Here is a 17631-nt window from a genome sequence, read left to right on the forward strand (position 1 = left end):
CTTGATTCTGTGAAATAGCTTACTTTAATATTCTGTAATCTGTTTTAATTTAGATGTTCTTTATGCTCTTTATCAAGAATAGAAAGCCAATAATTTCACATGATAATTTAATGCCAGCTCTATATAAATGGTATTGGTTTCATAACCAAGCAAAAATACTCAGACTTATTAAAAAAAAAAAAACAAAAACAAAAACAAAAACAGAACACAGAGGATGAATCACCTCATAATGTCGTTTAATGAAATATGGCATTAATTCTCTTTGGTGTATATGTAATATAATTATATAATATATACTATGCAGTTTGTAGTAAGTTTTATTTTTATTCTCATAAAACTCCAAAGGGGTGTATTTTCCTTTGGAAAAACAAACAATCAAACAAAAAACTGAAGCAGTGACTGAAGAACAACAGATGAGAAATACAGTATGTGATAAAATAACTTGCTAGTTTCAGAGCAATGGATGTGCAGGAGTTACTTTGTACACATGAAAAAGACTTTAAATTGACTTGGCATTGCTCTTCTGGAATTAAATTGTGCTTACATTTTTTTTTCTATTTCTGTTCACGTCAGCAAAACATTATTCTTCTTTTTACTCGAGTCACAGTGAGTCCTAGAAAGCTGGTATTAAATACTCAGTAAATAAAAAACTATGCTTCAAATTCTCATTCCTGCTTTCTTTCACAGATAGCCCCCATTCCTGATTTTTCTTTCAACTTCCAGTTTTCTCTTCTTGAGTGTGAAGGTCTTGGCCCTCCTGCATTCCAGTCAGTCATATTTTTATATTAGTTACAAGTGAGTGTGGGAAGGTGTCCAAAAATGATGGCCTTTCTGCTAGTTAGAAGTGCCAAATAAACCTGAAAAATCTCAAGAATGGACGGGATTCTGAAGAATTGTAGCCACACATTGTGAGCAAACTGCGTGGGGCACTGACTCTCAAAGGCCTGTGACATTGGTGGACAGAAGGCATTTGTTACATACAGTCATTTTCCCAGCCAGAGTCTGGCAGAAGAAACTCTGAAGGTTTTCAAAGGAAAGGTTGCCAGGGGTATGTTAATGTAGTCAGAACTATATTGTTCCCTAGCATCACCGAAGGAATGACAGAACTCTCTTGGCAGACATCTTGCATGGAAAAAATAAGCTTCTAAAAGGAAGTTTGTAAAAATTCAAGATGTTTTTAGTATTTACTACTGCTAACCTGTCTCATGTGTAAGTGCAAATGTGCACAGCAAAAGAATGCACTGCTGGCAAGTCTTTATGGACACATCAGGACATTAATTCTATCTGAAATCGCAAATGAGTGTTGGGTAGTAGATGTAGCTTGGTGTTCATAATACTGGATGAAAGTATTGAGTGTGTTAAAGTGTTCCATTCATTGTTATTTTTCTGTGGTTTCTACTTTTTATTGAAGTGAGCAGAGAATTAAGCTTCCCTTCACTACAAAGGGGAAGGACTGACAGTGTTCAATGCTGGTTTGCTAGAGGTTGTATATCCACTTCTGTTTCTAAAAGGTGAGAAAAAAGCTTTTGTTAGACAGTTTTCTTATAAAGAAAGACAAGATGTTTGACCTCTCCATCATTTCCTTACTGTTTTGGTTTTTTTTTTTGAATGAATTATCAGATGAAAATTGGCTGCAGTCTCACAGTCTGCTATTCCAGCAAAAGCATCATTCCTGGTGTCCTGAAGAGGAGAGAGACTGAATTTATAAAGTATATGAAACATTACTACATCAATCATGGAAAAAAAAAATACACCACACACACACAAAAAGCAAAACAAACAAAAAAAAAACAAACCAGACACTACTGAAAATATTAGATAAGCATTGCTATAATGTATTATATTCTATTACATCTATGATGTATTATATTCTATTACATTCACTTGAATTCATGCATTTGCTTAACGAGAAACAACCTCTAACTAACCAAAACCAATTTAAAAATAATTTCAGTGGATACATGCTAGTATAGATTTAAAGAGGACAAGTACATTTTGTATGATAAACAAAGTGGCTGTTGCTAATCTTTTTAGACTTATTTAGAAATGGATGCTTGAAGAACTCTTTGGCGCACTCTGGAAATGAGTCCTATTGACAGAGAAGATCTATAATTATGATGGGCTATAATCAGTAGCTTAAGTGAAAAAGAATCTCCTCTTATGTTTCATGTGCCTAGATTTGCTTTACACTTACTAAATTTGGCTCCATAAACTATACAAATTGTTTTAATAGTGCTGCAACAAGAAACTCAGTGAGTATTAACACTGATTTTTTGCTTTAGTTTGGTCTTTTGAAAATCAGTTTTCCTATCTGAGATAAATTTAAAAGGCAGAAGTGGAAAATTCAAAGTACTGGTAAGTTTTGTGCAGGTGAAGACTGAATGCACAGAACAGCTATGTGTAAATGCTGCTATTTATGTTGTTGAAATTCAAGCTTTTGACGTTCATATATAAAGGTCAAGAATTTTCTGTTCTTTGATGTAATGATGAAATTCATGTACAGTATGATCATCATCACAGCCCTCTAACACCGACTTTTCACATCATGGCACTGTTCCACCCCCCATCCCCCACCCCCTCAATTCATTAGCCTAAAACAATGACTTAATATCTGCAACACAGTACAAGATTTTCTTCTTGCTTCTAGTTAGGCATAGAGAAGATTATGTAAACTTAAAAGTGTATTTAGATAAGATGGAATGGATGGTTGCATTTCATTATTTTGTGGCTGAAATTCACATAGAGTGAATAGTAGAAAACACACATGAGATACACTTCAGATTATTAGAGGAGTTTTTTATTAAAAGTATGATTAATTTTGATAAGAAATTTATAAGTTAATTTAAAGGGAGGAGGACTAACTGAAATTTTGTTGATGTCATATTCAGAAACATTGAGTTTTCATGTGCAACCTGGGTGAGAGAGTCTTGTAATGCTAGGAAACATACTGTTGGTAGCATTTATCAGAATCACTCAAAAGATGTTTTCCAAATAGACAGTTGCTAGTTAGTTCATTGCAACAACTGAAGAGAGTGTATTGATCCTTCCTCAAACATAAAAGATGAGGTTTCAGCCTTAAAACAGATGCATCATTTCTAATCATGTTAGCAAAAACATACAAATCCCTAGTCATTTTTCTAATTTGGAAACAAAATGTTTAAGCTGCAGAAGCTTTCTTGAAACCAAATTTTCCCTATCTGATCAACTCAGCATTATGTAGTTTGTCTCCTGTCTCTGTTTTCCATGTCTGCAAGCATTCATGCAATTCATGAAACCAGTCTAATATTAGCATGCAGTAAACCCTTAGTTTTATAGATCTGAAACAAGGTAGCAGATGCTTGGTTGTCATTATGGAGGTACCAATTACAATTCTGCAATTAAGTGCAATTTCTCTTTTCCACTTGAAGAAAAATGTTCAACTTATTTGTGGTTCATGAAAATATAACAAACTTTTCCCAAATGCATGGAACAAATTATCAGAGAGTTATGAAATCTGTTAATCTGTTCTTAATCATAGTGAGTTTGCCTTAGAAATGGCACATTTGTCACTCAGGTCTGTGTTCTGAAGACATTCTTAACAGGGGAGAAACATACTCTTGCATCTTTATAGCTAGCATTAATTGAAACCTTGTACTTAGACTATATTTAAAGTAAATTGGTTGTTAATTAAAGTAAGTTAATAACAATTGTTTTGTCTAATTATTTTGATTATATAGGTTACTTGTCAACAGTTCTTGTTGCAATTAAACAAAGCTGGAATGGCACTAGTATAAATCTAACAATTGCCAGTTCCCTGTGAATGGGACTGTGCAAAAGGACAAGAGTGGAGATTTTCAGTGTTTCAGATTTGGAAATGGAATGTATTATTTTCAAAATTTGAGTGTCAAATTGTAATGCGATGATAATAGGTTATAATAGAAGATGTATACTGGTTTGATCAATAACAGTAGGAAAGACCCTTTGTACAGACAAGTAAGATCTTACGGTATTATAAATATATCAAAACTGTTTTGGGGAAAACACAAAGAAAAAATGTCTGTGTATAAAACTCAGTTTAATCTGGAAACACTGAGGCTGGAATTATTCTGTGGTGTCACTCATGATTATTAAGAATTCATTCTTTGTGCTGTAACGTGGTGTATAAATGTGCCTCTGTTTAAATTCAGCCATGAACTGCTGTGGTTTTGAATTCAGAGCTTTTTGTAAATTATTATTATTTTTTAAATTAGACTATATCCAACTTTGTATTTTAATTCTTGACACCTTAAACAGATACAATATCTATCACAAAATGAAAAAGTTTGAATTGGAGAACTAAAATGTATTAGGAGATGAAAAGGAATAACTCATGCAGCACATCTGCTTGCAGGGTCACTAATGAACTGCGATATATAAGCATAACATGAATGTCAGTTCCTCAGAATAAATATTATTCAGTAACATGTGCAGGACTCTGTGAAAAGGTATTATTACTTTCAAAATGTTATCAGTTAATATTTACATAATTTTAAACAAACAAACAAACAAAAGCCTTGTTCTGGGCCCAGCTGAATTAATTACAGAGATAAATGTAGTTAAATTTAGCTTTGTTAACTACCTTGAATGTTGCTTCTACTGTAGGTACCCCACTTAGTATTTCTCTGGTTGTGAAGCTGAAGGAAATAGAACAAGTTTGTTCTAATTAATGCTAACAAGATCTTTGCACCTATGAGTAATGTATTCATATAAGCACTGCAAATTGCTTATGTGTCAACATTTTGTATGTCTCAAAATTTATGTGGAGATAATATAAATGTTCTGTTTATATTTTTAACTTCCATCCTCTGTCCTTGAGAGTGAATTAACAGACTGAGGAAATACAGAATAGAAGAGTGGACAGTAAAGTGGAATTAAACCTGGCCAAACTGCTGGTCTAAGGGAATTGTGATCACAAAGTCCAGCTGGAAGCAGGTTTCTAGTGGTGCATCCCAGTGATCCATGAGGTGGGGGCAATAACGTTTAGCATTACCAGTGATCTGGATAATGGGGCCAAGTGCTCCCCCCACAAGTCTGCAGATGATACAAAGGAGGGAGGAGTGGCTGGTGACACCAGACGGATGTGCTGCCTGTCAGAGGGACCTTGATGGGCTGGAGCACTGAGTCAGCAGGAACCTCAGGAAGCACAGCGAAGGGAAATGCAGAATTATGTTCTGGAGGAGGAAAAGCCGCTTGCAGGGCTGAGAGGCTCCTGGTGGACACAAAGTTGACTGGGAGACGGAAACAATCCCTGCAGCAAAGAAGGCCAACGGCCTCCTGGGCTGCATCAGCCAGCGTGCTGCCAGCGTGGCAAGGGAGCTGATCCTTCCCCTCTGCTCAGCAGTCCTGAGACATCTGGGTTGCTGTGCCCAGTGCTGGGCTCCTGGTACAGGAGAGACATGGACTTTCAGGGTGAGTTTTGGAAACGGCACTGGACTAGATGGTCTCCCAAAAGAGAGACTGGTGCCTTCCAGCCTCAAGTATTTTGCAATTCTGTGAAAAATGTGTACAGGACTGACCTATCAGTCTTCTACATTTAACTAGTGAGAAGAGGAAAGAAATTTCATACTTGCTGAAGTATTTTTTGGACTTATACTTTTTTTTTTTTTTTTAATTCAAATGAATCAAACATAAATTTGTCCTTCAAACTAAAAGGGCAATTTAATTATTTGCTATTAAAATTAAGGGCAAACTATTAGCTCACTTTGCATGTTAAAATGGGTAACAGTCAATCAGAGAGGGAGTAAAGAGGCTGTCACACCAGCCTTTCAGTCTGTTCTTCATGCATGATTTCACCTTTCATAATCACTCTTGGGGGAGTTTATGGATAGGATCATTTTTTCCTTGTTCCTTTTATGTGAGCTGAAACAAGCATGAGTCCATATGCACTGAGCCACATCACTGCTGCACTCCCTAACTTTGCCGTGCTGATAGGAAATGTCATGCTGCTACATTGCATAATTACAGCTGGCCCCTTTTTATACGATGATTGTGTTGCTATTATTTGAGATTACAAGAGATGTTAAAAATATGCAGGATTTATATAATGTTTTCTTTGAATAACCTATATCCATCACAAGTGCTAGCAATGCAAATTACACAATACCAGAGTATTGCAATAATTAAATTTTTATATCATTTCCAGGTCTGTCTTCAGAGAATAGGCAAAGATGTTGAATATTTATGATATTAATCTGGTACAGGAAGCTATTGTAGAATCATATTGTTTCTTACTCCCTGTACAGTAATGAGTCAAAAATTCCTGTAACCAATTTGCTAGGAATTTTGAGCAGATCTTTTAGTTTAATGGTTGCTAAATAATAGGAGTGGGGTCCGTGCTGGGCGGCAGTGTCAAGCAGCATTGCTGTCACTCGTCTGAGCAGCCTGCTTCATGTCAGCTAAAGGGTGCAGTCTATGTCTGATCAGTCACAGGGGACTCTTTTCATCTGCTTCTCTGCTACTTGTTTCTTGCTCAGACAGTGTAACTGAGCTCAGCAGGATGTCCTGGTTGATCTCTAACTGTGAGGGATGTGAAGGTTATCTTATGGCTTTAAGAATTTGAACTGGCAGTAAGTTAGTGTCCTGACTTAGGCTTGAAATGCAATATATAGATAGATATACTTTGAAACTACGATTTTACTGTAGCACAGAGGTCTAAGTGATGTGAGACTGCTGGCTGTGTTCAGCACGTAGTAATTAAAAGGACATACGGAAGCTACTTCAGTGAAAAGGCAGCCTTACTACCCACAAGTATTACACAACAACTTACAAATGCACAACTTTGTTATTAAACAATGTTGTTGTTTACATTTCTAATTTTAGTCTTCAGAGTTGATCTCTCTTGAGAATGCTGAAACATGTTTCAAGTGCTTTTGTTTTAGGTTGTCTAGATCTTGAGCATGTGTCAGACTGGCTACCAAATCAGCACCTGTCAGTCAGGATTTGGAATATGTTGCTTTGATTTTGATAGGCTTATGATGGTGACTGCTGGTGCCTAAAGTAAATAGTGACAACTGGAGGTGACTTATTTGGTGGCCATTTTCGCAACAAACAGAGCTGCTGTGAATATTAGGGTTTTGTGGCTGATAGAAGGTGAAAGGAATAAGCTGTTGAAAGGAGTAAATATTGAATTACCTCTGTTATTCCTTTTCCAATAATTTCAGAATAGAAATCTGGGACACATCAATACAGGACAGGGATGGTGAATTTTTCAGATTATTTATTTATTTATTTGTGATCCACTTATTACTTTTCTCTGTTCCTACTCCTGGTGGCAATTGGCAGCTGTCAAACACAGTGACAATTAAGTAGTTGAGTTTAAAATCTTTGGTGTTAGGAGGAAGACTGCCACCAAAACTTCAACCCTGGATATGAGGAGAGATGTCTTCAGGCTGCTCAGGGACAAATTACTAAGGTCCCCTGGAAATCTGCCTTTGAAGGTATTGGGGTCCATCAGTGCTGATCACTTTTTAAGAGCACAGGAGCAGACAATTCCAAAGTGTTGGAATTCAGGCAGGCAGGGCAAAAGGCCTGCTTGGCAGAGTGGGGATCTTCTAGAGCTTGTGCTGAAAATGAAAGTGGGTGGACACTGGAAGTGAGGTCAGGCAACATGGGAAGACTACAGAGATGGTATTTATTTGCCTTTGTAGGGAGAAAATTCATGCAGCCAAAGCTCAATTAGAGTTGAAGCCAGCCAGTACTGTGGTGGACAACAAGAAGGGCTTTTCTGTTGTTTTTGTTCTGTTTTCTTACCAGCAAAAGGAGGGCCAGCAATAACATTGGTTCGTTACTGATGAGGTTGGTCACCTCACAAATAGGGATGTCAGTAAAGCAGAGACATATAATGCCTTCTTTGTCTTTGTCTTTAACACTGATGATGGGCCCTGGGACCCCCAGAGCCCTGAGCTGGGAGGACTGGACTGCACTGCAGGAACTCCCAGCTAATCCCAAACTTGTGTGGGCTCTGCTGCTTCACTTGGATGCATATAAGTCTATGGGGCCCAATGGGATTCATCCCAGGGTACACAAGGACCTGGCTGATGTCACCGTAAGACCTCTCTCAACTATTTTTCAATAGTCTTAGGAATCTGCAGAGGTCCCAGTTGACTGGAAGATGGAAAATGTTGTCCCAGTTTTCAAGAAGGGCAAGAAAGAAGACCCTGGTAATTACAGGCCTATCAGTCTCACTTCAGTGTCTGGTAAAATGATAGAGGAGATTATTTTGGGAGTTACTGAAAAACACTTGAAAGACAACACAGTCATTGGTCATACTCAATACAGTTTTATGAGTGGAAAGCCTAGCTTAACTAACTTAATTTCCTTTTACAACAGGGTTACCCATCTAGTTGACTGAGGGAAGACAGTAGATATAATCTTTTTGGATTTCAGGAAAGCTTTTGATACTGTCTCTCACAGTATTCTTCTGGACAAAATGTCCAGCATACAGCTAGACAAATACACAATATGATGGGAGAACAGTTGGCTGATGGGTCAGCTTCAAAGGGTTATAGTAAATGGGGTTACATCAGGCTGGAGGCCAGTCGCTAGTGGGGCTCTGCAGGGCTCCATTTTGGGGGCAGATCTCTTTGATGTTTTTATAAATGATCTGGATACAGAACTTGAATGCACACTGAGTAAGTTTGCAGGTGATACTGGATGAGGAGGAATTATTGACTCACTCAAGGGTGGAGAGGCTTTGTAGAAATACCTTGACAGGCTGGAGGGCTATGCAACCACCAACTGCATGAAAGAGAGCAAGGGTTGGACTCTGCACCTGGGAAGGGGCAACCCTGGCTGTATGTACAAACTGGAGCTGGAGAGCAGTCCTGAAGAAAGGGATCTGGGGGCGTTGGTCAACAGCAAGTTGAATATGAGTCAACACTGTACCCTGACAGTCAGGAGGGCCAACCATACCCTGAGGTGCATCAGGCATGGCATTGCTAACCGGTCGAGGGAAGGGATTGTCCTGCTCTGATCCACCTGGTGCAGCCTCACCTTGAGCACTGTGTACAGTTTTGGGCACCACCGTGTAAGAAGGACATAAAACTCATAAAAATTCAGTGTCCAAAGGAGGGCAGGAAAGATGGTGAAGGCTCTAGAAGTCAAGACAGGAGGAGCGGCTGAATGCCCTTGGTTTGTTCAGCCCAGAGCACGGCAGGCTGAGGAGAGGCCTCATGGTGGCCTGCAGCTCCCTCACGAGGGGAGCGGAGGGGCAGGTGCTGAACTCTGCTCTCTGGGGACAGCAGCAGGACCTGAGGTAACAGCATGGAGCTATGATCTCTTTTAGTCTTATCTTATGCTAGAGAATACCACTGAAGTGCTTGATTGCCAATACACATCTGTATAACCACATTTTTCTCTCCTAATCCTGTGCTTCCGACTGATTTTTAATTCAAAATCTCCATGTCCTGATGTCTGTTACAGAGATGTTATAAGTGTGTATTTTATGAAGAAAGGGATCGTATAAGTGATCAAGAACACTTCTGTTACTCTAACCTAAACTGTTCTGTGATTCCGTAATTCTACTCAGCAGTGTTCATAAGGAAAAAAAAAAAAAAAGAAAAGCTTTAAACTTTTAAATGTCGGGCTTTAAATCCAGTGAGTGAGATCAGAATGGTACATAAGGTTAACTGAGTCTGTTTCTTCTGAAGCCAAAACGATTACGCAACCAGCTCAAAGAAGTTAACAGTTCTTTTTCAATCCCTTATGCTGACCTCAATTCAAACTGACTTGACTTTAACTGAATTTCAACAGTATTGTACCTGGCAGTGGTGATTATAAGTTGTAAAATGGCAAATATATTAACAGAAAGCATTGTCTGTAATTTAACGTGTTGCTTTCTGTGCTCTGTGTAAAGCAGAGTCAATTTATTACTCATTCATGTGAAAAAATTCTTAAAATTACAAACAGTCCAAGGACAAATCGTGATCTTCCTTATCACTCAAGTTAAGAATATTATTCTAGATTTGTGCTCAAGAGTAGCAAAGATCAGAATCTCCACAAGATACAGACTTATTTTTATTCCTAAATAAAGATGTTATAAAAGTGAATTCATAACATTTTGATAGTGCAGAGCTGATGCCAGCTATTTGTAGTAAAACTTATCTTCAAGATGCTGTTTGCTTTAATCTATAAAAAGGATCTTTCAAGAATTCTAATAAAATGTTTGCACTTGGTTAAAATAATATTATCTTAGTCATGTAGATAATTAATATGTCAGCTGTGGTCTGCCTAGAAAGCCAGAAGTATGTTATGGTACTGAGATAGAGATGAAACTATAATGTAAGCAGAAGTTCAATTAAAACCAGTTCCACAGTATTGTCTGGGAAGAGAAAAGTCAGATAAGATTATTAAATAAGCTTTCAAAACAATAAAGAGAAGTGGAAAAAAAAATCTGTAAGAGAATCTTTGCACATAAAAACCAGCCTCTTTCAAGACAAACTTTATCTTTATGTTTCTGTGTAGTTATGCAGAAGTGATGAAGCTAGAGAACAATAAATACTCTGTGAACAGGCAGTATAGAAGGAAAGAGAAGATACTGCAAATGAATTTGCTTTATTTGGCATCCAGAGTCTGGATTATACTTGGTATGAAGTCTTGCACCAAAGAAAGCTAAAGGTATTGTGGGCTGCAGTATTGCCAGCAGGTTGAGGGAGGTGATCCTTCCCCTCTCCTTGGCACTGGTGAGACCACACCTGCGGTGCTGTGTCCAGTGCTGGCCACCCCAGTATAAGAGAGGTTTTGCCACTGGGGAGAGTCCAAGAAAGGTACACAAAGATGATTAAGATACTGGAACACCTCTCCTCTGAGGGGAGGCTGAGAGAGCTGGGACTGTTCAGCCTGAGGAAGAGGAGGCTCGGGAGGATTTCTCCAATGTCTACGAAGGGAGAGGGCAAGGAGGATAGGGCCAGGATTTTGTCAGTCATGCCCGGTGCCGAGACAAGAGGCAATGGGCACAAACTGGAACACAGGAAGCTCCATCTAAAGGTCAGGAAGCACTTCTGTGCTGTGCAGGTAATGGAGCTCTGGCACAGGCTGCCCGTAGAGGTTGTGGAGTCTCCTCCGTGGAGATCTTCAAAAGCTGCCTGGACGTGGCCCTGGGTCTGCAGCTGAAGGTGGCCCTGCTTGAGCAGGGCGGTTGGACAAAATGACCTCCAGAGGCCCCTTCCAACCTCAACCATTATGTGACTCTGTAAATAAAATATAAAGTGGATTTTTTTCACAATTTAAATTGAAAAATGTATTTTCATCTGTTTGCCTCTTGTAAATGGACTTGAAACAGAGCATTCAATATGGATATAATCTAGCAAAGCTAATTATCTTAATAAAATTGATACATTTACAATTATCATCATTCTGGAACACAAAAACATAACATGAAACAAATGACAGCTTCATATAATGTATGAAACCCTAACACTTTGTTTTGTAAAGACTACTTGGATCTTTTTGCCAGTTTCTCTCCTCTTACATCAAAAATGGCAATAAGGAAAATGAAGTTTAGTGAGTGTTACGGTTAAATGGAAGCCTTATAATTTCCTAATGTATTTTTAAAACTTGAGGAACCTCTGTAAGCTATGCCCACAGTTTTATCCTGCTTTCCTCTTAACCTGTCTTTACTAGCAAGTTAATTTCCATTGAAAGCATTGTGAAAATTTATTTTGTAATCCAAATTCAGTATTAAGTCAATATTAGCTTTTGGGGTTGGTATTTTTAAACCTGAATAATACTGCTGTACTTTGACCTAGAAACCTATTTTGATTTGATAGTTATAACAACTATTTATTTTACATCTGCCCGCACTTGTTTTACATGAAAGTATTTACTTACAATTGAAATATTATTATCATGTAAATAATGTAAAGACTTGAAAGAAACAATTAAAATTATTATACAATTATCAGTGGGAAGTATTTATTGGAGGAGTATGTTGGATCAGTCCCTTCCCAGTAGAAGATTATCTTGTGACTAGCAAAAGACCTTTCACTGAGCTCTTGAGAAACAATGCATTCAAAAGTTTCTTTTAGCACATCACAGTTCAAAGGCTTTCTCTCCTACAGTGTCAAAGCGTTTTCATTCACCAAGTCAATTAAGTAATTCATAGTTAATTATTCAAAAGTAGCCTCTTTGTGCAATCCTTTTAATTGTGTTCCAGGTGCCATAAACTGCAGGTTTCAGCAAACAATAAATGTAGATACAGCACAGTACAAAGTTTTAACAGCCAGCAGCTTCTGCGAAGGGTTGTCAAGAGCAATCTGCAAGGAAACTAGTTTTGGCATATAGATTTTGAGCTGAAACAGTACAGGGAAGGAAGTGGTGCTTGCCAGCTCTCACCACCATATGTTTTATTTTAATGTAATGTACAAAGAGTATGGAGACAGCAGCTGCTCTAGAGGGAGGTGGCCACTTGTTAGCAGATTTCGAAACCTTTCTGAAATATCTGTTCATTTTTTCACTGGTATTTTTTCCCCTTGCTTACGTATTTACATTCAAAATATGGTCAGTAAAAGAAGTCTATTTTTAGACCATTGTAAGAGAAGGAAAGTGTAATCTACTTTACGGTTAAATAAAAAATGAATTTTAGAAGGTCTTTAGGTTTAAACACTGTCAACTGTAGGTAGATTTTTATTTTATCAGTATATATTCACAGTTGCTCATGATGAAATCATATGCATAAGAAATAGCAGTTATCTAATATTCTGTGTCTGTGATGGAAAGAAATCTATATCTATTTCATTGGGTTCCAGTGTGCACTTGCTAGTGTCTTAATCACATTCATGTTTAAGTCAATGTTGAGATTCATTGTCTTCAGTGGCAGAGAGAGGCAACATAAATAGGGATTTAGAGCTAAAAGAGGAAGTTTGATATGAAATAAGTCTTTTTCTGCATTGCTACCCAGGCAGTGAAGTTGATTAATCTGCTGCTTTGAAAAAAAAACAAGTTCTTAGCACATTTCAAGAACTGTGTGCGGCAATGTCATGAAAATTAACCAATTATTTTAAACAAAATGGTATTTTATTGACTCCTACCTGAAATTTGTATATCTACTGAATTTAACTGTCCTTTGAGATCATATAACTACAAGTTATTGGGTTGTAAGGCAGGGATCCTTAAGTGAATTTAAGAATCCAGAAGGCAGTTGTATCACACTATAATGGGATTACAGCAGGACAAGTTATTATATTATATAATAAATTTAATATATCATATTGCTATGCTTTCTAAGTGCAAGTGTTTTAATTTGAGCCTGGAATAATGCTAAAATGTCATAGCAACACAAATCTTACCCATATAACTGGGTTAGATGATTGTTTATATAGAAGCTAGAGATGTTACAATGAGTTATGGAAGGATAACTCTCTTATAATATTTTTAGATTATTGTGTACTGCTCACCATAGATGCATCTATCTCTGAAAAGGAAATCCTGTTAATCTGTCTGAGTATAAAATTTTCTGGTGATAGAAAAATGATTCTTATGGAAATTCTGCCTTTCATTTTGCTTACTTCAGTTCTAGACAAGTCTATTAATATCTTCTATCAGTCCTTCATTTTTAAACCAGCTGCAAAGGGTAGTTCTCTGGGATACTTACTAATACTTACGTAAAATTCCCCTTTCCCTCTTTTATGGCAGTACTCATTGCAAGAATTCAAACCTAAGTGGGATTAGAGATTTGTAATTTCAATTAATCACCTTACATTACCCCTCATCCCTCAGGTATTTCCCAAGTAGGGTAGATTTAGAAGTCTATGGTGAAAACATGGACATAATTCTGAATGTATTCCTGCAGCCCTAATTCTGCAAAATGTTTGTGACATTTAAACCAATGACTTACAGCCTTGTCTTTTGCCAAATGCAAATGTTTTCGGTGGTATGATACTTTGCAAATTAAAGTTGTGAAAGGATTTTTCCTTCTCTTGGTTTCCATAGCTTAAAAAAAAACATTCTCTAATTCTAATATGTACAAGAAAATGTAAGTTATTAACAGTATTGCTCATGCATGGGACCCTTAAGTCTATTTGGAATCTTGACAACACAGGAATTTTTGATTTGGGGTATGTTACACTTCTATTTTGTGTGTGTGTGTGTGAAATGTGGCTGTTTTTTGTTTTTATTTGTATTTCAAATGGGAAGATAGAGCTGTCCTTGTCCCTAGAAGTAAAAAGAATTGCAAAATGATTAGACTACTCCTTTTTTTTTCTTTTTTTTCTTTTTTTTTTTTTCTTAACATATAAAGCATTTAATGTCTGAAGCAGCCGACTAAAATATGGTGATCCAAGCAGCTGACTAAAATATGGTGATCCTAGAAACAGGTGCTTTTATCAGCGGGATTATTATTTTTTACATTGTTGGAAATGCCATTTTCATGTAGGTTTACTATTATGATTAAGATGCAGATTGATTTTTTTGATTTTTTTTTTTTTTTTTTTTTTTAATTCAAAACTGCCTGGTAGATAAAAAGGACATTTTTTTTTTTTTTTAATTTGCCGTTAAACCCATAGAAGTCAGCAAAACAATTCAATTCTAAGCAAGTAAGAATATAAAATATCCTATTTGTGATGAGTAAGTATTAATTATATTGAGCCTAAAGACAATTATTTCATTTTTAATGATGTTTTGCCTAGCTATAAGAAGTTCAACTGCCCATGGTTGATTTAAAAAAAAAGAAATGCAAAAGACCAAATGTAGTCATCTGACTGGAGACATTTTCCTTGTTGTGAGCATAACTGCTTCCAGTCTGTTATAACACTAAAATTTCTGCTAGTTTTTAAAAAAAATGGAAGAGACATGACTCCATAATTAGAGTTTTAGATCTTAAACTGTACACTGTAACTCTGTTAATTGGGTAGAAGGCATTGCATACTGCTAATCATTACAGAAATCCATATCTAATCTTATCTTCTCTACAGCCACCAGAAAAAGAAGGTGGCCTGCCTCGACAGGTAGGCAACAAGACAGAATGTGGCCTCTTAGGGTTTGTCCTGGATTTGAAACAAGATTATGAGCCTGTTCGGAACCTCATCCCCGAGGAGAAACTATATAAGGTTTACACATTCAACTCTGTGAGAAAGTCAATGAGCACTGTCATTAAAATGCCAGATGGCAGTTTCCGAATGTACAGCAAAGGAGCTTCTGAAATTGTTCTGAAGAAGTAAGTTCAAATGATTTCTTGCTGTGTTTTTTCAAAATCTTAATGATGCAAAACATTCTGACAGTAATAAAACATACCTGGGAATTTTGGTGTTTGGGATTTGCTACCTAGGGTAGAAAAAGGACGCACTTGAGGAGAGTAAAGGTGTTACTGTCCATGTCCAGTCCCCTCCCTCTTCCCTGATGAAATCTTTGACTTATTTTCCTTGTCATTGGCTAGCAGAAATATTGGGTCTTCTAATTTATTTCTCATCTGCATTTGGTAATTTATGAATGCATTCTTTAGTTTAATAAACATATTTGGAACGTAAGGGTTTTTCAATTTCTTTGTAAGTTCTCAGCTTATTAATTACATGGGTTTTAGGGAAGTAATGGAGGACAGGGTCTTGGTGTCTCCATAAGTTACAGTCAAATTCTATCTGATGACATTTCAGTAGTGAATCTTCTTTGATCTAGATATTTTCAATAGAAATTTAAAACTTGCTGTCAAAAAGGAAGATGTTGAATGAAAAGAGCTGGTACAAGGAATTACTTTTCAACTGTCATGCAAATATACAATTAATTTTTTTTTCTTAAATAAAAAAGGTGTTCCAGGATCCTTAATGCAGCTGGTGAACCTCGTGTCTTCAGACCACGTGACCGGGATGAAATGGTGAAAAAAGTGATTGAACCAATGGCCTGTGATGGACTGAGAACTATCTGTGTTGCTTTCCGAGACTTCAATAGCAGCCCTGAGCCAGACTGGGACAATGAAAATGACATTTTATCTGATCTGACTTGCATTTGTGTTGTTGGCATTGAAGATCCAGTAAGGCCAGAGGTATATCAAATTCTTATGTCATAAAACATTTCTTGGAGAACTGAACAGAAATTGAACTATAGATTTATTGCAGTCTTTATCTTTTTTTTTTTTTTTTTTTAATTTTATTATTATTTAATTAGTTATGTCGAAGGTGGAAGTGAACTTTAGAAATAAACTTCAGTTGGTTAAAAAAAATCAAATTAACTTGATAAACATCAACTATTAATCAACTAGTATTTAAATATTGCGAAATAGGGCTTTGTGAACTACAGGATTAAAATGATTGAATCTTCTGTCATGCAGGAGTATATAGGAGAATTCATCATTACAAGTTTTATTATACTCCCAGATATTAAAGTTTTTTTCTTTAATCAAAGCAGTGAGGCACAACTCTGAAAGCAGAAGAAAAGGGTGTAGTGATAATAATTGCTACGGTTATAATTGTGATGTTGCCACTTTGCTAATTATCTTGAGGTCGTAACTGGTATATACTCAGGGAAACTTTTTAATGTTATATTTGGACAAGAAAAAGCTTTACCATGGAGAGGCTGCAGATTTCATGGATCCTATTCTTAAATGGCTTGTAAAAATGTGACAGAAGTTTTAATTCAAGTAATTTGAGAAAATCAGTACTGGTGATGCACAATGGAAGCAAGATCCATTCTGCGATGGTACTGTTATTTCAGTAGGTGATTAATGACTGCTGTTTGCTCTGGAGTAAGGTTATTGAAAGATAACTCAAGTTTCCCTTGTACAGAAAGAGCGGGTTCTTATTCTGCATAAAGTAGCTTGGTACCAATCTTGGTCTTTTTTAGTCTTCTGTCTCCTTTTGTTTCTGCTGGATCTTTTTTTTTAATCATATCTAAATCTTTGTATTTGATCCACTGAGAATTGGTGGCAATGCTAGACATGCAAGGAAAACTATTTCCCTGAGTCACTTTTAAAGTAGACCTTTATATATTTCTGCTGTAACTAGAAAATAAATAAAGGAAAACAGCATGATATAATTACAACTATAGGCACCAATTTCATAGCTGTACTTTGAGTGTTAATGGGTTTTCTTGCCTTTTTTTTTCAGTATTGAGAAATATATAATATGAAGTAAGTCTTGGTTAGGTGAAAACTATGATAAAACGCTTACTTCTGCAGTCATCAGATGAACAGCATTCACATCTATCATACGCTGGTCTCTTGCTGCTAATCCATCTGTCCCTACACCTGACATTGCATGTCTTTAAAAATATTTTAAAATATTCTTAAAATATCCTGTCTGCATGGATCCCACTCCTAATACTCTAGCTCATTTATCTATGTATCTTTCTATCTATCTATCTAAACTCAGACAGATTTTAACTGTCAGTGACCAACAGAGTTATGAATCAGTGCTCTTTCCCTCCAAAACTGATTAATGATACGTGTTTTTTGAAAATAGCTTTATAATACGTAAATAGCTTTATAATACAGTATGGTATGACAGACTGAGGGAATGGGTAGCAATGGGGTTTGCAGTTATTATTTAAAATAGCTGCAAACTATCCTTCCACGTGTTTTATAAGAGAACTACTCTCATTTCATAGGGAATAATTTCATAGAAGTTGGAGGTAAAGATGAATAGTGTTGCTACAAACAAAGAGGTCAAGTCTGATATCTATTTAAAGGATCAA

General features: G+C 36.6%; 1 protein-coding gene across 12 annotated transcripts in view; it reads left to right on the forward strand.

Moving 5' to 3' along the window:
* ATP2B2 (ATPase plasma membrane Ca2+ transporting 2) overlaps nt 1-17631 on the forward strand; it is a 415521-nt gene that overhangs the window by 348778 nt on the left and 49112 nt on the right. For all 12 annotated transcript variants that reach the window (XM_082768047.1, XM_082768054.1, XM_082768052.1 and 9 more), the window contains 2 exons: nt 14925-15166; nt 15751-15985. In XM_082768047.1, coding sequence (XP_082624173.1) covers nt 14925-15166; nt 15751-15985 — 477 coding nt within the window. The remainder of the gene's footprint in view (nt 1-14924; nt 15167-15750; nt 15986-17631) is intronic.

This window comes from Aythya marila (assembly GCF_965140915.1).
Source record: "Aythya marila genome assembly, chromosome: 10".
Classification (NCBI taxonomy): Eukaryota; Metazoa; Chordata; class Aves; order Anseriformes; family Anatidae; genus Aythya; species Aythya marila.